At 38.9% G+C, this 23,831-nt stretch overlaps 1 protein-coding gene across 5 annotated transcripts in view; it reads right to left on the reverse strand.

The window, feature by feature from the left end:
- The window catches only part of DAAM2 (dishevelled associated activator of morphogenesis 2), a 246,966-nt gene that overhangs the window by 68,720 nt on the left and 154,415 nt on the right, over positions 1–23,831 (reverse strand). For all 5 annotated transcript variants that reach the window (XM_060754094.2, XM_067464194.1, XM_060754095.2 and 2 more), the window contains 2 exons: positions 17,722–17,816; positions 7,954–8,287 (listed from right to left, as the gene is read on the reverse strand). In XM_060754094.2, the coding sequence (XP_060610077.2) occupies positions 7,954–8,287; positions 17,722–17,816 (429 nt within the window). The remainder of the gene's footprint in view (positions 1–7,953; positions 8,288–17,721; positions 17,817–23,831) is intronic.

Genomic DNA, 23,831 nt, shown 5'->3' on the forward strand with positions numbered 1-23,831 from the left:
TACAAAAATAGCCTGTTTTGTTTGAAGGTTTAGCAATTGATGTACACAAATCAGGAGTGTAGCAACGGCAAAGGGAGACAATGAAACAAAATAAAATCAAAACTACAGAAAAACAGAACAGAGCTTCTTAAACTGTTTCCAGGCAGTTTCCAATTTTTATGTGATGCCAGGTATATAGGTATATCAAATAAGTATACAAATAAAACTTTTACTGATAATTAATCAGCATTTGCAAGGTAAAGGTAAAGGTTTTCCCCTGACATTAAGTCCAGTCGTGTCCGACTCTGGGGTGTGGTGTTCATCTCCATTTCTAAGCTGAAGAGCCAGCGTTGTCCGTAGACACCTCCAAGGTCATGTGGCCAGCATGACTGCATGGAGTGCTGTTACCTTCCTGCCTGAGCAGTACCTATAGATCTACTCACATTTGCATGTTTTCGAACTGCTAGGTTGGCAGAAGCTGGGGCTGACAGCGGAAGCTTACGCCGCTCCCCGGATTTGACCCTGCCACCTGTCGGTCAACAGGTTTAGCAGCTCAGTGCTTTAACCCACTGTGCCACCGGGGTTTTTTGTTTTTTGTGGAGTAAAGCCGAAGCATTTTCTGCAGAGTCCACTGTAAACGCTGAATGATGTCACTAACAAGTTTGTGTAAAAGAGTGGAAATCAGAAGAATTTTTACAGCTGCCATTTTTTTCATGACCCCAGCAGTGAGTTCAGGGATTAGGGAGCCACAGTTTAAGAAGCAGTGAAAGGGAACAAAATTTTAAAATGAAACTCCAAACAATGGTACCTCTCTAGGGACTTCATCACATGATACATTTTCAGCTTCCTAGGACACTTTTGTTGCAGTTGAGCCACGGAGACCCACACTGCCCATCAGATGACACAAACTCACTTCCGGCATGGCTCCGTGGCCCAACCACATCTTAGGGCACTGCACCAGCAACACAGGAGTCTTCCCATGCTCCCTTAGGAACAATTGGGCTAGCGTGGGGGAAGCGGTGCAGTGCTGCTTCCCCATGTATGACGGTGAAATATTGCTGGTGAATCAGGGCACCAAATGTCGGAATTGCCCTGCTGCCTCACCGATTTGCTACGAAGGCCAGCAAATTGGCACAGAGGACCTCATCAATATGAGGTCATTTCAAATCCTCAAATTCAGGGGAGAAAATGAAAGCAAACTCCAGAAGCCTCCCTGGCACTAGAGGCTAGAAGCATCAGGTGTATCTGACAAATTATGCTCTCTGTGGTGAGCCAGAAAGTCAAGCCACAATAAGATTAACCATTCTCTCAATATGTTTGCTGAATGGTGCTTGGCTAGTATATTTTAAATTCTGCTCTAATATACAGTGTCAAGCTGTTCTCAATACATTCATCACACTTGAAACATGCTACATTTCACCTCCATGCTACAGCAGGTTTTCACCTCTAGCTCTGCTCCAAGAACTGTGAATGTTCCTTCTATATTCCTCAGTAGGCAACCAAGAACAAGTGTGAGCTTTGTGTTCACTGCCATCTGAAACTACCTCAGACCCAAGTTACTTGGTCCTCAACCAAATTCAATATTTTCTCATTTGCTACAACCATTTCTTCAAGCTGTCATTCCCTTCTCTCCCCCTTTTAAACTACTTCAAAACACTGCTATTCAAATAAAAGTGACTGATTCAGCAAGATGGGGAAACAGCAAGCAAGAAAGATTCCAAAGGTCAATTCTGTTCCTGTTGAATCTTTCGCCATTTTGAAAAACATGCTAATACAAAAAACACCTGTCACTCTAAAAAGATCTAAGCATAAAGAAGAAAACACAAATGTTCACAGTTATAATTAATTGTTTTCTTGAAATTACTGGAAGACATATATCAATTCATTACAACTACAAAAGAAAAATAACATGGACATTCTCCTTGTAAAATGTATATGAACAGTGAGAAATTACAAATCTGGAAGTTAAGACAAGTAATATGTAGTATGTGATGTCACGAAGATGAATCATATTCTGATAGCAATTACCGTTTGTGATATTCTTTTTTAAAGCCTTATTAAGTCAGGCAGATATTAATCTCCAGATGTTTTGGACCTTAACTCCTATACTCCTTCCCTCACCAGCAACCCTGCCTATGGATTATAAATGAAAAATATCTGAAGGCCATATCTGTCCAGACCCATATTAAATATTAATATTATGTAATAGAACATAATATAATATTAGTAAACACAGTATCATAGAGTAGTTTAGGTCTAGAATGTATATCCTTGCAACTGAAATTTAGAGAGCTGATTTCTGGTAAGCAGTGGAATTAATTGTTTTCCATGCTTCATATCCCTTTACTTTTATTTTTATTCAGCTATCCAGGAATAGCACTTAGTCCAGGGTACTATGGAACAGTGGCAACTCCAGATTTCTGAGGGATGCAAGGCAACACACATTCTTTGTCAAAGAGTCCTCCTTCTCAGCACCACAATGACCAATGCCACCTACTAGACTGTGGGCCATTACTAGGCACATTACCATAACTACAAGTGACTTATGGAACACACAAATGATGACCAGGCCACTAACATATTGGCACAAGCAAGAAAAGGGGAAAAGCTTTAGAAACCTGTGATAAACAGTTACAAAAAGTCATTGTTCATGAAGAAATTAGGTTGAAATGCCACTCAAATTTCTCTAACATCCCCTCAAAGGGATATAATTTTGAAAGACCATTTGCACACAGCTGTAGTCATTGACAAGTGCTGCAGAACCCTATATTTTAAAAGCAGCTTAGTAAAAGTATCAAATGTACAATGCAATTAAGCTTCACAATGTTCTTCTTTTTTTGACCTGCATATATAAGAACAGAATTGGAAAGGGTCACTTTGGGAATTATAGCTCTTATAACCCCTTACGGCAGTGGTTCTTAATCTGTGAGTCCCTAGATGTTTTGGCCTTCAACTTCCAGAAATCCGAACACTTGGTAAACTGGCTGGGATTTCTGAGAGTTGTAGGTTAAAAGACCTGGGGACCCACAGGTTGAGAACCATTGCCTTATGAAGTTATGCTGGCTCGGAGGATTCTGGGTGTTATAGTCCAAAATATAATCCATTTCTCAACTATTTATAAGATCGTACTTTTAAATTACCTTGTGGAGCAATCTTATCTTTTAAAAAAAGAGTAACTGATAAATTTTCTGTGCTCTTTGAATTTGGAATGGGACATCTCACTAGGAAACTTACTGTACTTTAGACTTACAGTACACTCTGACAATAACGATAAAGATATGAATATGCTTGAAGAGAAGAATCCGCCCAGACTTGCATTGGATCCTCACATCTGTTATGTTTAACTTCAGCATTTCTGATGGCAACAGTGAAAGTCAGACAGAAAGGTTGGAGGCATCCAAGTTACTCTAGATGAGTTAAACTTTAATGTCTTGGAAGGAACATTGTGGAAAAGACAATTCTGGCATGTTAACAAAAACATTTGGACACAAACATCAGAAAAGAAAACTGAAACAGGAGCATGTCTTTACTGTTCTTAAGAAAACAGGGAGGCAAACATTCATCTTTAATTTTCTATTATACAAAAACATTCTGACAGGGATGAAATAATACATTTGTTCCCCCGAGCCTCATAAAAGCTGCTGCAGAAAATTAACAACAGCATATCAAAAACCTAGTTGTATATGCTACCAACTGTGCTACTCGTTGCTGCATGCTTTCAACATTATCTGACTTACGGCAACCCACAGGTAAACCTCCCATAGGGTTCACTTGGAGAAATTTATTCAGAAGGGGCTTGTATTTGCCTTCCTCTGAGACTGAGATAATGTGACTTGTGGGTTTCCATGGCCAAGTAGGCATTTAAACCTTGACCTCCAAAGTTATAGTCCAACACTCAAACCAGAACACCATGCTGGTTCTCTGTGCTACTCTATTGGTTAAAAAAAATCCCCATTTTCCAAGTTACTTTCACTCAGATTTTTATACTTTCAAAGCACACAAAGAAGCAATGACGTAGGAAAAAAGTACTGTACTTGAGTTAGGTTATGCTTCCAGCATAGGGATTTATTCATTATAGCAATCCAGTCCAATTGGGGCAAAAGGATTACAATCTAATTGAATGTTCCTGGAGTTAAGCATTATCAAAAAATCCCTGACAAGGAGACAAGGTCATCCTGAGCCACCTTCATTCCAAAACAAAGGCAAGCTTTAGAAACGTTGCTTTATAATCACAAGGAAACAATTTACATTTTAAGTTTTATATTTCTCCCACCTACCCATACTGTAAACCCAACCATGTGCATAAATTGTCTCCTGAACTCCTCATTAGGGCACTGCACTTCTAGTCCCTGTCTCTATTATATATTCTAACTTCAAAACATTAGTGTTCTCCTGTTGCATCAGGTGAACGTTTTATTTATGAAATATTTTGAATGAGGTTTATTATTTATTTATTTATTTTTTACATACATTTCTATCCCGCCCTTCTCCCCACAAGGGGACTCAGGGTGGCCTTACATAAGCATCCGATGATGCTATCAACACATACACCAATAAATTACAATTAAAACAATAAAAACCATTTAAAACATTATACAGATTCAACAAATAAATTCATTAACAATACATTAATGTGCCAATACACCAAAGCCAAGCCAGGAGAATCCAATGTCACAATGTCCAAATTTTCTTTCATATTGGCACTCCTCTCTAGTCAAATGCCTGGTTCCAGAGCCAGGTCTTCAGTTGTCTTCTAAAGGACAGGAGAGAGGTGGCCAACCTGATGTCCTTAGGGAGGGAGTTCCACACATGGGGGGCCCACTACCGAGAAGGCCCTGTCTCTCATCCCCACCAACCATGTTTGCAAAGGTGGTGGGATCGAGAGCAGGGCCTCTCCTGATTATCTTAATCTTCATGATGGTTCATAGCAGGAGATATGTTTGGACAGGTAATCTGGGCCAGAACTGTTCAGGGCTTTAAAGGTTAAAACCAGCACTTTGAATTCTGCTTGGAAGTTGATTGGCAGCCAGTGGAGCTGGCATAACAGAGGAGTAGTACGCTCCCTTTACGCCTCTCCAGTTAACAACATGGCTGCTGACCGTTGGACTAATTGAAGCTTCCAAGAGGTTTTCAAAGGCAGCCCCACGTAGAGAGCATTGTAGTAATCAATTCGGAATGTAACCAGAGCGTGGACCACCGTGGCCAAGTCAGACTTCCCAAGGAATGGGTTTCCCTTTGATAACAAATTTTGTCAAAATGCCATATGCATTAAAAGCATCTAGAATTTATTTTTATTTCTCACTGGCAAATTTTGAGTGAAATTTCATGCAGGTTTCACTCAGAATTTTTTTTGTAAAATATATGATATTCGATCTCCATTGCCCAATTATCCATAGTTTGAATTTTCATTTTTCTTAGTGTTACTCATTCCTAAAATTCAAAGCATCCCAGGAACTCTCTCTCTAAGGCACAGAGACCACACATATGCAGCTGAAATAATACTTAATTTGTGAACGTTGCATGAAACATAGGAGACCTTGTGATATTCTGCCTACAAAATGTCCATACAAGCTCCCTCAACCAGAAATGCAAGATTACTAACAGAACATATGACTGCAAATCTGTAAAGGCTCATTTATATTGATTTTGATTTAATCATTTAATATTTCTTGTCTTGTGCTTTCTGCTTATGCATGCATGCATGTATATACAAATACATGGCATGCAAACTTTCTTATTATGGTATTAAATGCTATTTCTGTTACCTTTACATCATGCTTCTCCTCAAGAATTTCTTCTCAGAGAAGCAGAGTCCATGAGGATTTCAAAGTTAAAGCTATCATGATAAATAGATTTCAGAAATGTACAGAATAAACTGACAAAATAACATTAGATTCTCTACTTTTCATAAATTGATATTTATGATAGATAGTACAGTATAGTAGAGATATTAAAAGGTATCATTTCCATTTTCAATTATCCTGATGTAATTCTTGATCAAGGTACTGATTTACAACACACTGAGATGTAAATTCTGTTGTTAGTCTTAACTCCACTAAACCACTGGGATTTACCTATGCGTTGAATCATTATTCTACACTAAATGGGACTAACCAATAATCTTGGATTGTGAAGGAGCTGAAGTTACTATGAGTGACAATCACAATCCCAGTTCCTCATAAATATAATTTCTTTCTTTCTTGAACTTGTTAAAATGAGGGAATTAAGAATGGCCTTCACTTGGATTTTGTCACTGAACATCTTGGTAGAACATAGTGGGAACCATAGTATTTAATCTTTGTTTTCACAATGTCACACTGCAAGATAACTGATTTAACAAACTTGACAGAAATCCCTGCACATTTTACAATGCCACAAATGAATAGGTCAGAATATAATCCTGCCTGCATTGATGATTTGGATAAGAACATACAGTTTTAGAGGCTATACAAATATATACGAAACTACATTTAGTATCATCTGGTCAGATTTTCCTTGTTACTCTGTAAAGCAAACAAATTTGTTTGGTAATATATCCTTAGAATGGCATATAACTTCATGTCATTGAATAGCCAGTGACTGAAATTCAGGACTCTAGAACCTTTGTTTGAAGCAATAATTTATTCTGCAAGAGATTGTTGCAAGGTTGCCTGAGGTGAATAACCCTTTGTTACTTATGAACCCAAAAGTTTATGTAATCCAAAACACAACACTGTGTTTCTAAGGATATGCAATTCAGTGTCAAACATCTGTCTCTAATTTACCAGAGAAGGATTAACCTGAAATAAAATCTTATCAAATGAGCATCTTGCATTCTATATTTGTGAGATTGTGTGTTCTTGCATACTGGGAAGAATCCAAGGAAATTGTAAATTTCACATCTTAACATTTTTCCTAAATGAGGAAAAAACTGAGGAATTCAATTGGTTTTTCAAGCCTTGAACTGAGTCTGTGAAACTCAAATTTCAGACATATTATGGGATGGCATTACTCACTGAAAAAAGGCAGAAATGCTTCATAAAGTTGAGAACAGCAGGAAAAGAAGAAGACTACTGTACAAGGATCTTGATTCAGTGAAGAAAGCCATAGCCCAAGTGTATAAGCCTTGAGTTAGTAAACAGAGGACTCTATTTTATAGGGCCATCAGATGTCAAAGCTGGTGTGATGGCTTATTACAACAACACCTCAAGAACTCTGAAACTTAATATGATCAATCGTTTAGATGAAATTTTGCCTCCATATGAAATTATCCACACATCAGAATTAATTGCAATGAACAAGATGACTCATGCAGCCTTTGTTTCTCCCTTGCTGACCAGTTGCCTTGCTAGAGATGCCTCCATGAACACTTCTTCCTCTTGTTCAAATCCATCCTTTCAAGTCCTGTTTTGTGAAGAATAGCTTAAGTCTTTGTCTATACTGAATTTAAGTTATCAACTATGCTTTGGTTAAAACTGCCTTTTGTTTGGTTGCTCTAAGTAGTACCAATTAGGTTACTTATTTGAGAAATACCAATTCATGAACCGTAGTTATTATTAGAACTACTTGTAATAACAACACTAAGAATATGTAGATGAACTAATGTATGACCAAGAGTGTATGAAGTAGTCATTTGATGTAACAAAATTGTAGGGTACAATTTGTACACAATTTGTATACAATGATACAAACATTTGAAACATGACATGCCTAAAATACCCGTATAGCAGTAAAGTTTATTTTCATCGTGTTTACTTATGATTTCACACTCTACTTTGATTTTTCCATTTGTAATATATGTATATAATATATACTCCGCTGGAATACAGTATCTCTCTTTACATATGTGAAAGAGCACAGCACAGAATGGGTGCAACAATGTCTTTCTTCAGTTGACTATTGTTCGTTCGATCTTATAAACAGAAGGGGGGAAAAGGAAAGAGAACCCATTCTAAAACATGTAGCTTAGGAACTGTTTGCATATGATGATTTTACCTGGAATCTTGTCCTCTCTGCCGCATAGACTTGGTAGTGAAGCATGGCCTGCAGAACTTTTTTGTGACCTCCTGGCACTAAGCAAACAGCCCCAAGGATTTCCAGTACAGCAATCTTGGTTTTGATGTTCTCAGTCCGTAAACTCTGAGAGATTATATTAATGCTTTCTGGGTGGGCCAGGACATGTGCCCTTCCCTGGGAGTTGTTCATCAGAGCCTTTATGCACCCTATAACGGATGTGTGTATGCGGCTCTCTGAGGTCTCATAGTCCATACTCTTCAGAAAATTCAGCAAGCAGGTCAGACCATCCAGCTCAATGAATCTTGTGACAAACCTGAATAGAGAGAAAAGTAGAACTTAAGGCCAGGGCATCTTGTGTAGGAGGCAATGTGACAAATAAGTGTTTTCCATGCTATGGTACTTTAAAAATAAACCTAGGGGAACCTTAAGGGACCATATGTGTAGCTGGACATTGTTGCAGGGATTTAATCAATACAGCCCACATGTATTCTGCATATACATCTTCTGATAGAAGCAAGTGAGCAGGAGTCCATTATCAAATTTTCCAGCCACCGTCTTGAAAAAATGTATGAAATGTTCCCCAAAGAACCAAGTACTTACCTCAGTTATACAACACAGTTACTAAATGAATAAATTCAAGGGATAAATTACGTTCTACTACTACTGGCACCAACTCTGGTTATTTTGCCTTTCTCGTAGCATCTGGATTTCTCCCATATTTTCCTCATGTATGGTATATCTGAATAGTGAAGCTTTGGGAAAATAACTAACCATTATAACACAGTGGGGCTATAAGGTAGCCAGCTGTTTTGTTAAAATATTGACTTACAACAGAAATACCATATGTAAATTGAAAACCAGGACAGGGGCTGTTTTATTATTTCTTTGTTGAGATGAAAATGACATGAATTTCCAGCATACTTTGTGTATCTCTTTTTACTAGCAGGAAATGAAGGTTAAATGCTCTGTTGTGCTTGAAATAAATATTTCAGAAGACCATCTTGCCTTATATTTCAGAAAATGATCTCACCAATCATTTGCAAATAATGCATTTTCTTCCAGTTACATGCATCGAAGTCTATAACACTGGTTTTGGCCAAATTATAGTTTTCCAAACTTAATTTTTTTAAAAAGTTTGGAAAGCTTTTCTTTTTAAAGTAATGATTACATTCCCCATAGGACCAAAGCTATAGAAATTTCTGAATATTTTTCTGATCTTGGTACTATACAGGGGATATGCTGTCTCTTTCCTCCTGTCATGCCCTCTGCACTTGCTGCAGAAGATATATCATGAGATGTGCTGTCCCCTCCATCTCTCCTGATGTGCCTGATAGGAAAGACGTAGTCGAAGAACATAGGTCATACCAGTTTTTCTCTGTCTGCATGCTCTTGTGAATACCCTACTGCTAAATAGAAGTCAGGTCAGCCCAGGAAAGTCACCCTGCAGTAGAACCACAGAATCCTAGAGTTGGAAAAGTCCACATTGGCCATCCAATCACCATGCAGGAATAAAGTACTCTCGACAGATTATCATCCAATCCCTTTTGAAAAATCCCCCCCCCCCCCCCCCAAAGGAGACTTCATCACACTCTGAGGCAACAGAGTCACTGTCAAAAAGCTCTTACGATCAGAAAGTTCTTCCTAATGCTTAGGTGAAATCTCTTTTCCTGAACTATCAAATCATTGCTTAATGCCCTAGTATATAGAGCAGCAAAAAACAAGCATGCTCCATCTTCCATAAGGCATCTTTTAAAACATTTAAATATGACCATCATGTCACCTCTTAACCTTCTCTTCTCCAGGCAAAACATACTGAGCTACCTCAGTTGCTCCTCACAGTGTTGGGTTTCCAGTAAATTGATACCTACCAGTATATAAGTTTGTGTTTTATCTTGAAACACATTCATTATTTCAGTCGTGCAGCTTACAGTAGTATACAGCCCTCTGTGTAACTGAATGCAGTAAGCTTGTAGATGGAAAAAGTTATTTATTACAACTAACTCCACAACCTAGCAAAAGACCTGGGATAAACCACAGTGAAGAATTTGTGCTTGGAAACAATCAAAGTCTGGTAACTCATAGGAGGCAAGGTTTAACTCTTTTGGGAATCCAACAGCACTCTTACTTTAGAGCAAAACCAATGTGCTGATCATATTTAACTTAAGTCCCACTTATTTCAATGGCTTCACTCTAAGCAAAAATAAAAAATGAGTTAACATTTATTCTTGTGCTAAATAAAATGGATAACTGAGTTCAGAAGGGTAGAGATCGGAAAATCAACAGACTTTGGCAGTTGTGTTGTGTCTTTTTGGAGTTGTAGCATAACTAATCGGAATATTTGTAATCGTGAGATTTGGCAGCATCAAACCATGAAGCTCCCAACATCCCATTGTTTTGGCCTGCCTCTGTAACATTAGATATAAATAATACTATTTATAAGTCTTGCTTTTACTCCCACATTATATAAACAAAGCATAATACAAAGTCTGAATGTGAGATATGTACTCTTGGTTCCAAAAAGAGAAATGTAAAAGCCAATATAGAACACAGGCCAGATTTAGTGACTAACTTATCATCTCTCCTTTTCCCTCTTAGTAACTGAGTATTTTTATCCAATTGGTTTTGTCCAGAACCCAGGAAAAATCAAGACCTTACAGAGTAACAGGGGGCTCACAATGAGGTTTGGTGTCTGTCCAGGTTTGAACTGGTCTGCACAAGCAAGCTGTTAGAGTAAACATACAATGCCACAAAATGATTACAGTGAAATGCACCAAATGGCAGTGATATGCTAATCTGTCCTGTGAATGACAGGATTCCTTTCCAATTTTAGCTGATATAAGCAACAAGAGAAATGTTGTTGTTTTAAAAAGTGGCTTTCCATTTCTGCTATTGTATTTTTCATCTCCAGAAAAGGCAGGTACTACATGTGAGGAATGAAATTTTAATGTATTGTCAAAGGCTTTCATGGCTGGAATCACTAGGCTCTTGTGGGTTTTCTCGGGGTATAGAGCCATGTTCTAGAGGCATTTCTCCTGACGTTTCGCCTGCATCTATGGCAAGCATCGTCAGAGGTAGTGAGGTCTGTTGGAATTAGGACAATGGGTTTATATATCTGTGGAATGGCTGGGGTGGGGCACAGAGCTCTTCTCTGCTGGAGCTAGGTGTGAATGTTTCAACTGACCACCTTCATTAACATTTGAAGGCAAAACTTCCCTCCAGTAATATTACAAGGTAGGCAAGACAAGCCATCAGAGACCTCAATTCAGATCCTGATATCCTCATTATGCCAGCAGACAAGGGGAATGCCACAGTAATCATGCATACAGAACAATACAAGGAGAAGATCAGAAAGCTCCTGGACCCTACTATATACAAAAAACTCAAGCAAGACCCAACTTCCAAAATAACCAGGAAAACCAACACTCTGATTAAGAACTCCTCAATCAACTTTGACATACGACAACAGCTATGTAAATCGGAAGCCCTTCCACCCAGGCTTTATGGACTCCCAAAAATCCATAAGGACTCCACCCCACTCAGACCCATCGTGAGTGCTATTGGATCCCCCACATACGACCTAGCAAAATTTCTTGCTGCACAGTTACAAAGCCATATTGGGCTCACTACACACTACATCAAGGACTCAGCCCACTTCATAGAAAAAATCAGCAATCTCAAGCTAAATACCAACGACAAACTGATCAGCTTTGATGTGGTATCTCTATTTACCATGGTCCCGGTAGAAGACACCATGGCACTCATCAAGCAGAGATTCCCAGAAGACATCACGGCTCTGTTTCACCATTGCCTCACCACCAGTTACTTTCAGTGGGACAATGAATTCTATGAACAGAAAGATGGAGTAGCTATGGGGAGCCCTCTCAGCCCGGTCATAGCGAACTTCTACATGGAACACTTTGAAAAACAAGCCCTGGAGACAGCAACCAAAAAGCTCACTATATGGTTCAGGTATGTGGATGACACCTTCACCATTTGGAGCCACGGAGAAGAAGAACTCAACAGGTTCCTGGACCATCTTAACAGCATCCACCCAAAAATCCAATTCACCATGGAAAAAGAAAAAGAAGGAAGACTGCCTTTGCTAGATGTCCTAGTTATCCGCAAACCAGATCAACAATTGGGTCACACCGTCTACAGAAAACCCACACACACAGATAGATATCTACATAAAAACTCCAACCATCACCCAAGTCAAAAAAGAAGCACCATCAAAGCCTTGGCAGACCGTGCAAAAAGAATCTGCGAACCCCACCTCCTCCAAGATGAGCTGAACCACCTCAACTGGGCTCTCCAGGCCAATGGATACTCCACCTCAGACATCAGAAGAGCTGCAAGACCAAGAACAAGCCACGAGAGTAAAGATGAAGATCCACCAAGAGGAAAAGTGTTCCTGCCATACATCAAGGGAACCACTGACCGCATAGGGAAGCTGATGAGGAAACACAACATACAAACAATCTACAAACCCACCAAGAAAATCCAACAAATGCTACATTCAGCAAATGACAAGAGGGATCCTCTCACCTCTGCAGGAGTCTACCGTTTACCATGTAGCTGTGGACAAGTCTACATAGGGACCACCAAACGCAGCGCCCAGACAGCATCAAGGAACATGAAAGGCACTGCAGACTACTCCAACCAGAGAAGTCAGCCATAGCAGAGCACCTGATGAACCAGCCTGGACACAGCATATTATTTGAGAACACAGAAATGCTGGACCACACCAACAACCACCATGTCAGACTACACAGAGAAGCCATTGAAATCCACAAGCATGTGGACAATTTCAACAGAAAGGAGGAGACCATGAAAATGAACAAAATCTGGCTACCAATATTAAAAAACTCTAAAATCACAACAGCAAAACAGCAGAGAGGAAACAACCAGGCACATCTTAACACCTCTCAACAAAACATTTTCCCAGGCTCAGCCAGGCCTTCAAATGCTAATAAAGGTGGTCAGTTGAAAAATTCACACCTAGCTCCAGCAGAGAAGAGCTCTGTGCCCCACCCCAGCCATTCCAGAGATATATAAACCCATTGTCCTAATTCCAACAGACCTCACTACCTCTGAGGATGCTTGCCAAAGATGCAGGCGAAACGTCAGGAGAAATGCCTCTAGAACATGGCTCTATAGCCCGAAAAAACCCACAAGAACCGAATGAAATTTTATTTATTTATCATGTCATCCGCAACCAGAACATTGTATTACATTTCTAACAGAACAAAACAAACAAACAGATATAAAAAAAACACCCACAAATTTTGCAAACTTGGTAGCTGATTAAATGTCCTTTGACCAGTATCTGGCCACTTGGAGTGCCTCTGGTGTTGCCGCAAGAAAACCTCATTGTGAACCCCCTGTTACTCTGTAAGGTCTTGGTTTTTCCTGGGTTCTGGACAAAACCAAGGAATGAAATGCAGCTTGTACATGCAAGTGTATTTTCATTTTCACACTCAATTGCTGGTCTATATGGGTGTGTATTTTAGATTCAAAATGGAAACAAACATTGATCCCTCACTCTGTTTCTCGTCTGCTGTGATCCCCTGTTCAGTAGAATGAAGTATATTTCTCTTTTTTTAAAAGTAGATAAGAAATGTAAGACCTTTTGGAGGGCATGTCACTTGCCCATGTGCAGATATCTACTATTGAATGTTCCTTCATTATTATTATTATTATTATTATTGAATTAAACAAATTAAGGATAATCAAGAGGACTTTAGTCTGAGTATTAGATTATTATTACTTTATTAATATTATTTTTATCCCGCTTTTCTCCCAGTATAGGGAATCCCAGTATTGGGACTGAATATAGAGACTAGAACTCATGGAAGCCACAGCTGGAGTCCTTTTTGTGCCTGTGGAAACCCACTCGATGACCTTGAGCAAGTCTCAGTCACAGAAGGCAATGGCAAAGCTCCTCTGAAAAAAAAGCTCCTCTGAAACCCTATAACACAGTTTTTGTTAAAACAAAGATGGCTTAAAAGAATACAAGAAGAAAAGAACAATCCTGTCTATTGTGCACAGATAACCATGGTGTTTGCGAAGAGCCAAGCCTTTTCATCAGATTTATTTCAAACATATGTCTAATTAATATGTTTCTACCAGAAATATTAGAATTATTAGAAATCCTACCAGACGAGTCAAAGACAAATTAAATCATAAATTCCCTGTCCTTAAAAAATAAAATATTTCTGAATAACAGGAAAAGTAACTTACTAGGTGCTTTTCCATTTTTTTATAAAAAGCATTTTAAATGTTAAATTTAAATTTTGCTCCTGCTCAGATTCCCATTCCCACCTAATACTCTGCCTTTTCCACAACCAACAAAAACAGCGAAACAACCTTTCCAAATTTTTGTAGCCTGAAATTTTTATAGTTAGTAGTGTTTATAGTTAGAACACATAAGGAAGATCTCACTTCCTTCCAGTCATTCCCTTCATTTCATTGTGGATTTGTCCCTAAACAAAATGATGGGGCCAGGCTGTTACAGTTAAATTCTAACATATACTCCCAGTTTGTCATGAAGGGTAACTCCATGTGGGGCAAGGGCCTTTTTGATCCAATAAAGCATACTGCCATGGAAAGCATTCTGAAATTTCCCCAAACATGTTCTAGATTTTTATTCCCAGGCATTTTAGCCTGTTTTTATTTTTCTTTATTTTTCTTTCTTTGGATGGAAAATTGGGAAATATCTTAACTTTCCACTTTGCCCATCTTAGTTGTTTGTCCACTCATCCAATCCAAAGGGGCTACATGGAGGTTCAGGGAAATCATGTACAAGTTGGGTGGGTCCATTATGCAGTCCACAAACTACAATTTTCAATCCCATTCCCAATGAAAGCATGTCTTAGCAATTAAAGCTGTGTTCTGGACACACACTGAAGGACACACACAAAAGATCTGCTCAGAAGTTATTTCCATCCCTTTTGAAGAAGAAATCTAAAAACAGCACAAATTTTGGCTTCTCACACATCACATTAATATGAAGGAGAAGTAATAACAATTGAACCAGGCAGCTGGATACTATCTCTCCTTGACCACCCAAAGCTTCTCTATAAAGAATGGTTGTAAGATGGGGAGTTGTCAGGTTGTAGTAAAGGAAGACAGGTTGCCATCAAATCAGTATGACCAGCCTTGATTTATATGGCCCTCTGGTGAGTAGGTTACCTCCATTTATGCCCTAGGTACACTTTCCCTCAGAAAACGAGAGAATAAGCCCTTATTAAAGTGGCTGGTGACAATTCAGAAACAACTGAGGGAAAGATGTAGAGAACAATCTGAGGAAATTTGGTGAAGGTTCAGAATTCAAAGGAGCCAAAACAGGAAGCAAGGTTTAAAATGCTGGTGTCTCATGTTGGTTCTAAACTCTAGAGCGGTGGTTCTCAACCTGGGGTCCCCAGATGTTTTTGGCCTACAACTCTCAGAAATACTAGCCAATTTACCAGCTGTTAAGGTTGAGAACCACTGCTCTAGAGAGTTTCTTTTCCCTGTGACTTCTCCATACCAGTTCCTACCCCATATATCAATTGATACCTGTATCCTCACTCACTTCCCATTTAATGTAACCCTTAGACCCTGGAAAGTGTGGTCTTGGAAACAGAACAGATTCTGCAGATGTGCTTGATTTGCTATAATTACTCCAAGCACAAAATTTAGGTTTCCCCATTGCAATGTTTGGCTTTCTTTTCTGCCTTCCCTCCACATTTTTTTGGCAGTGTATACTCAAGCCAAATCATAATAAAGTCAGCAAGCTACATAAACTCCATACAAAGTTGGCAATTATTATTCAAGGATTTATAGGTGAGTGCACAGTAATATATTCAAGTTCAGAGCAGACAATGCTTGAACATGAGCATCTAGAGATTGCCATTGGAACCTCGGATTCTGCCTCCTGTGTGACTTTATGCTTTCAGACAGCTGTTATTATTAAAATTCTGATGAAGAGACAACAGCAAAATTTCTGCTTCAGTACCAATACAGGATTTTGAAGAACTCCAGTTGCTCATGAAAGACAAAACTATGGGCCGCTGTAGTGCAGCCTTTCTATCAAAGAAGGGGCTGGTTTACTTATCAGGCATTGGCACATGGCCCATTTGGCATCTTGCAAACAAAGTCACTAGAAATTAGTTGAGACATGAATACTTAACTCCATTTTTGGCTTTGCTGTGGCTCAGAAAAAATAGTCCAAAATGCTGCAGCCAACATTTTTAAAAGCTAAGACTTTATGTGACAATTTGTGGATGTTGGTGCTGATACTTATTACAGTTGTTATAAACAGAGGAAATGGATGCCTCTTGTCAGAGCTTGTTTGCAGAAAAACCTACCGTAGAGATTTCCCATACTCCACTCCCACAGACTTGTCTTATTAAAAGAGTCATTTCTGGCATGATAAAATAGGTGCTGGAAAGCTATAGAGGTATGCATGCTTATTATAATGTGCACCACAGAAGAGTTTTCCCCCTTATCTCTTAGTTTTAAAGGTTACTATCAGGAATATTGTGTTGATTAATGGGTAAGCAGTTGCAATTAGACAGCAAAGACATAGCTGCACATTTTTTAAAAAAAAACTATTATATATTTTCCCTATCAGGATGCATTTATTTCCTAATTATTTTTCCCTCCATTGTTCCAGATATTTGGGGGTGCCCATCAGGTTCACTGTTGTTACATCTTATACAATGCTTAATGACAGTATGGGAAGGGTGATTTTTCAGACTGGGGAAGTCTGAAAAATCCTTTTTTTTTTCTGTACTGTCTTCCAACAACTGTCTTCCATGTTGCATTGGAGCTTGTAAAAAGCTTCCATTAGTATCATAAAGACAAGAGTAATTTTTATGTAAGTGTGTAGTGTTTCTGCTGTCCTGAGCAAGGACACCTCCAAAAAATGTGCCCCACATTGGTTTACCCTCAGTTGACACTAACTGAAGCTTTGACCCAAATACCACTGCCATGGATATGTACGGGAGGGGGGGGAGTCTTATCTTAAGTCATTGACTGAAAGTGAGAACATGATAAAAGTTAGTGAACCAGATGATGAGCTCCCATAGGGTGGATGTGGCTTGTAGGCTGAAGGCTCCACATATTTGGCCAAGCAGGAAAATGGGCACAGAGGTTCTAATAGCTACAGAATGGCAGAAGTATCTACTTATGTGCATCTTGTGAAACTCTAGTATGAAAGGCAGCAGATTTAGAATTCCATTTACATGTCTCCTGGTTCCCCTTTAAGATGGGTGATGAAAGAACAGTACAAGGACCACATGTGATTTTTATAGACATCTACGACCCCCTAACCTGACCACATTGTTTTAAAAAAATGAAGTTTCTATTTGCTTCCTGAGTCAATACAGTGTTTTCCTGGGTATGAAATAGTCCTGGGAGACAAAGGAAAATGGAGGAAAAACCAACAAATGTGTTTTGGGTAGAAAAAAAATGAAAAGAATTCTGAGCATTGGAAAAGATGCAGCACATAATGAGGGATATGGTAGGAGAGATGCAATTGGGAGGAACTATCTTGTGTGCATACTAGTCATGCATCCCATCAAACCCTGGGCATTGTCCACCCCTGCATTCAGAGCTTTGTACTACAGATTGCCTCAGAAAGGTTATCTAAAAAAAAGTTTTTTCCCATACACACACACACACACACACACTGTACACCTCTACATTTGCTCCTTTCGTGACACAAAAGAAAGTGTAATATGGAGAGAGAAGATAGTTAATTACCTCATGGGCTGAGTCCGCAGAGCTGTCTTCAAGTCTTCAACTATTTTATTCCTCATTTCTGTTTCTTCTTCATCAAAAGCATACACTGTCTGCATCTGGTTGGGCAAGGCAAAGAAACAGTTATCCTATCCACTGAATCAAAAATCAGAGAAATTTGAGGTTGCTGAACAACTCAGGATTTATCAACAAGAGGTTCTTGGAAAATTAAACTGAAGCCGCTACCTGGCAACACCTCTAACAATGAAGCTGGGAAAAACAACATTCTTTCTATGGTTTAAATCCTAAATGCAATCACTAGATAGGAAGTCCCATCAGACATAGTAGTATTTACCACATATATTCATATATAAGTTAAGAGCAGGTTTTGGAGCAAAAATTATGAATTTTGGTATGACCTGTGGTATGATTCTTTTTTTTCTCCTTTAAAAAATGAATAGAGGAACCATGCATTACTTGGGAAAAAGAGAAGGGGTCTGTTATTTGAGTAATTAGACTCAAGGGTTGTAAATTGCATTATAGATTTTAAAATGTCTACTTCTACATAAATACAGAAATATAAATGAGGAAACGATGAGAATGCTGCCTGAAAAATGGCAAAGGAAGAAGAGCAAGGCAAGCATTGGGCTTTTGTTAAGGACTCGGGACAAAGGCAATGACAAGAGGAAGTGAGAAACAGTTCCATTCCATTAGCACCCACTTGGCACAACTAGAGAAGAAAAGCAGCCCTGCTTCATTCTCTGCTTCCTCGCCATTTTTAATGCCCTAGAGATGTTCAGTAGCAAAGTGGGGGAGCCCTAGGAATGTGGCGTATCTGCCATTTTGGATGCTTGAAGTGGAGTGGAATGGCAATACCATTTTTAATATGGACCTACCGCATAAGCCTCTCTGCAAAGAGATTGTGATTGCTATTTTTAACAAAGGCAGACAAGCTTTTTACCCTTTGCACTGGGTACCTGTTCCCACACTGACCCATGTACAGTATAAGTTGACATAGATTTTTGAACCAATCTTTTGTCATTTTTTTTTCAACTTATTCATAAGTATATATAATATGTCAGAGTAAAAATGTTTAACTTCCCCTGATTTTCTCTTTGGTCGATCTGAAATAACTGAACCACAAAAACAAGCCTGAAGAAATACCTGCAGCCCTCCAAAGCACTTATTATAATATCTTTAAAACAGCAAACCCTTTCATACAACATCCACTGCAAATCAGACACATTCTCTCCTTCAGTGGAGTGCCTCTTTATTCCACTCCCTCTTCCCCACAAGTACTCCTGTGTCACCTTGGGTTTGCAATTTATGTCATTTCAACACATGTCAACATTGCAGGGTGGTCAACTGGTGAAGTATATAGTTGGCATAGAGAGGTCGATTATAACTTTACTGAGGGAGGTGAGGTTGCACACCGAAATGTATGCTGAAGCAAAACTCCCTTAGGAAAATTACTTCCTCTCTTAATGGAGAGAAATTAAGACTTTTTAAAGACTTTTATGCCAGCATCTCCTAATAACTAGAGACAGGAACTTAACCATTCATGATCTACTGATATTTTCTACATGACCTGAGAGGACAGGGCAGTTCTGTTGTCTCTTGTGCCAGAGAATAGGACCAGATCTGATGATTTTAAGTTACAGTAGATTTGGACTGACCATTACCCATGGGAGTAAGGACAGTTTGGCAATGGAAGAATTAGCTCCAGAGGAAGTGGTAACTCCTACTCTGGATGTTTTCAAAAAGAGTCTCAACAAGTTAAACTACTTGGAAGGTATTGGGCTCAATGGATCATGAGGCCCCTTCCAACTATAACTTCGTGATTCTAAGAAACTATTTTGGCAATTTCAGTGTTATCAAAATGAAATGGAGCTTATTCACTTGCTCCTTCTGCAGCGGCTTATCATTTCAACCCCCACCCCCTACATAACTTTTGTGGCTTTTACAAAGTGTCTCAGTTACAATAGTGTTATTATTCCTTGAGATAAAGAAAGAAATTGATAGGTAATCAGTAGGGGTGTGCAAATGTTCATTTTTAAATCATAAGTCATATCTAATTCGTAAGGTTTGTATATACAAACAGATATTAAGAAACACCCCCGGGGGGGGGGGGAGGCACTGAAAAGCTTAAGATGCAAAATTCACCCAATAATTTTTCATTTGAATTCTGTAATGCTCAGAAGTTGGTTTCATTTTTAGTGCAAGTTAGGCAAAGCCAAAAAGGCTGCATTTCTTCTTTAAATTAAGAAGTGATCGGTTGCCTTTTGCCATGAGGAGAGAAAAGCAGCAGGGCAGGATGAGCTGAGTGATCTGGGAAAGAGACTGAGAGAGAACAGCATTCTGGGAAATGTAGTTTAAGAAGGCAAGGAGCCCTATGGCAGAGAATTCAAAAGGCACTGGCTTATACTACACTTCCCTGAATTCTGCTCAGCATTAGAAAGCCCCAATTAGGATAGGAGAGAGATTTGCCAGAGTTCCAATAAATCGTTGAATCTGCAAAGAGGAGGACTGACTGTTGCTACTTCAATACTAGTACGGAAATCAGTGCTGAGTTGGGAATAAATTCTTAAGTTTTATTGGTTAAAGACATTCAGTGAGATAGCTGGTGGCTTTAAAATGTTTTTGTCAATTTTTTAAATTCCCAAAATCACTAGATGTATCAATATTTCTGAAACTTGGGAGGAGTGATCCCCTGTTATCTTGTGTCATTGTACAGAAAATTTAAGGAGATAGCTCTTGTTGTTTTTTAAAATGGTTGTTTATAAAAACTTTGAAAAGTTTCCAAATCAGTGGATGAGTGAAACATTCTGAAACTTGATGGGCTAACAGTGGTAAATGTGAATTATCATAGTAATTTTCATGCCACTAGCTCTAACAATGAGGGGGAAAGGGGCCCTTGAAGTTTCCACATTGGCACAATTATGTAACGAAAAAGTCATGATAGTTACAATATGGACCCTGTCCAATTTCGAAAACACTTTAGAAATGATTTTTATCCCATTCCCTAATTTCATAATGAATATTGAAACTTTTTTTTTCATTGATCGCTTAGGCCTAATAACTAGAAAATGCTGTCAAGAATGCCACCGTTGTGTAGATGACACCCGACTCTATTTCTCCTTTCTGTCAAGAAGTTGCTTCAGATTTAAACCAGTATCTGGAGTCACTAATGAATTGGATGAGCATGAACAAATTGAAGTTTAAGGTGCTCCTGGTCAGTCAAAAGACTAATCAGGGAATCTGGATTTAGGCCTCACAGTCCTTCTCATGATTTACATTTACAATTTGGATGAATGCCTGGACTGAGTCTGTAGTCTCAGCTTTCTGCTGTGGTCAGGAGTGCTTTTGTAAACTTAGTGCAACCAACTAAACAAACCTCATGCAGCAAGTCTGTCTCTTCCATATAACATGGTGAAGTAGTTGTTGAAAGCAATCTCCATGTGAAAATTAAAACTTGCCCCACCAAAGGGAAAAAAAAGGCTTTTCCCTCCTCCTAGTCATTTTTCAGGGGGATAGAAGGCCAAGATAAACTTCTTTACTCTGTTTTTTTTCTTACTTCCCTTATGAATATGTTGCAGACACATTCCTTAATCCCTCACACTCATTTTTTCCTTTTACTCTGTCTGTACCTTAATTTATTGTGGTTTTTATCCGTATCATTTATAGATGATGTAAAGAAGCAAGATTCACATGAACAGAGTTAACATCCATTTGCGGAGCATGTAGAAAGACGTATTTTCTTTTCCACCCTATAAAGCTCCAAGTAAATTACTTCCAAACCTCAAAAAATAAATGTGCAACAGCTGTATGAATGACCTCTGACCGTTGCCCCTCCCCACATGTCATATGCCCAAGAAAGCCATGTTTCTAAAGAGCTGCTTCAATTTTTCATTTGTAAGCTCTTCTATAGTGCAAATATATGTCGCAGAACAAATATTGACAAGAATCCAAAAGCAACATGGTACTGCAAAAGTAACTTTTCAGTTCCCTGTGAAAGCAGAAAATGGGTTTATTTGGGTTGTTAAGCTTACACTACTAAAGCCAGAAAGAGGAATACCCAAAACATATGCATGCTTACATTTCAGAAGGAGGAAGAAAGAGCAGAGATGCCAAGATCCATTCCACTTGGATTACTACAGAGGCATTTGTGATGGAGAAAAATATTTCAGGTAAAATTTAAGTCTCTTCCGGTGTGTTTTTCAGTGTTTTATGAGTGATGGTCACTCATTGGCCTAATAGATTTATTGTGTCCAAATTTGGTGTCAATTCACCCAGTGGTGTTTGAGTTATGTTAATCCCACAAACAAAAATTACATTTTTATTTATACAGACTGGGATATAAATGCAATGAATAAAGCCATTATGAATACTAATATGCAGTTATATTTCCACAGGAGCACTTTTTCTAAAATAAAATGTGATGCAGGCCATCAATTAGAAATGTAATTTATTGATACATAAATGCACTGTTATAGCAGTAAGCAAAAGTACTGTTTTTGCTTGCTTGGTTGATTGACTTTACATCCTGCCTTTCTCATGGATGGGATCCACATTAGCTCATATCAAGTTAAAAAAAGGAGTGCACCAAAAACCTATCTGATACAAACATTTTTTTTAAAGTATTAAATCAGCAATTCCCAAATTCCAGTCTTTCAGGTGTTTTTAGATTTTAACTCTAATAAGTTGGAGCCCTAGCCATTTTGGCTAATGGTCTGAGATTGTGAGAGTTGAAATCCAAAATACCTGGAAGACCAGAGTTTGAGAATGAAATATAAAGTTCAACTAAAAATGCCAGAGTAAATTAGAACACCAAAGTCAAGTCTAAATAATAGCTTAAAAACTCAAAATCAGGATAGTAAATAAAGAGCAACACTCAAATAGCAGGGGAAATCCAGACAAGAATCAATCAGGGTCAGTTAACACCTCCCAACAAAGGATTCCCCCAGGCAGCAACCAGCCAGGTTTTGAATCTGCAAGACCATTAAATGGTAATCAAGGTGGCTATTTGCCTCAAGCAGACAAGAGTTCTTTCTCCTACCCTGGACATTCCACAGATATACAAACCTCACTTGCCTAGTTTCCAACAGACCCCATCTATGGATGCCTGCAATACATGTGGGTGAAACGTCAGGAGAGAATGCTTCTGGGACATAGCTATTCAGCCCGGAAAACTTGCAGCAACCCAGTGATTCCAGCCATGAAAGCCTTTGACAACACACTAGATAAAAAGATCTTTGCCAGCCATCAGAAAATGAGAAGACTAATGAGAAGAACTATGGACAGAAGTCCGCGACATTGTTCAGGAGACAGCAACAAAGTACGTTCCAAAGAAAAAGAAAACCAAGAAGGCAAAATGGCTGTCTGCTGAGACACTGGAAGTAGCCCAAGAAAGGAGGAAAGCAAAAGGAAACAGTGATAAGGGGAGATATGCCCAGTTAAATGCGCAATTCCAGAGGTTAGCCAGAAGAGATAAGGAACTATTTTTAAATAAGCAATGCATGGAAGTGGAAGAAGACAACAGAATAGGAAGGACAAGAGACCTCTTCCAGAAAATTAGAAACATTGGAGGTAAATTTCAGGCAAAAATTGGTATGATAAGAAACAAAGATGGCAGGGACCTAACAGAAGCTGAAGAGATCAAGAGAAGGTGGCGAGACTATACAGAAGATCTGTATAGGAAGGATAATAATATTGAGGATAGTTATGACGGTGTGGGGAATGAATTAGAACCAGACATCCTGAGGAGTGAGGTTGAATGGGCCTTAAGAAGCATTGCTAACAACAAGGCAGCAGGAGACGACGAGATCCCAGCTGAACTGTTTAAAATCTTAAAAGATGATGCTGTCAAGGTGATGCATGCCATTTGCCAGCAAATATGGAAAACACAAGAATGGCCATCAGACTGAAAAAAATCAACTTATATCCCCATACCAAAAAAGGGAAATGTGAAAGACTGCTCAAACTTCTGTACAGTGGCCCTTATTTCTCATGCCAGTAAGGTAATGCTCAAGATCCTGCAAGGAAGACTCCAGCAATACATGGAGCGAGAGTTGCCAGATGTTCAAGCTGGGTTTAGAAAAGGCAGAGGAACGAGAGACCAGATTGCCAATATCCGC

Source organism: Anolis sagrei, chromosome 1 (assembly GCF_037176765.1).
Source record: "Anolis sagrei isolate rAnoSag1 chromosome 1, rAnoSag1.mat, whole genome shotgun sequence".
Classification (NCBI taxonomy): Eukaryota; Metazoa; Chordata; class Lepidosauria; order Squamata; family Dactyloidae; genus Anolis; species Anolis sagrei.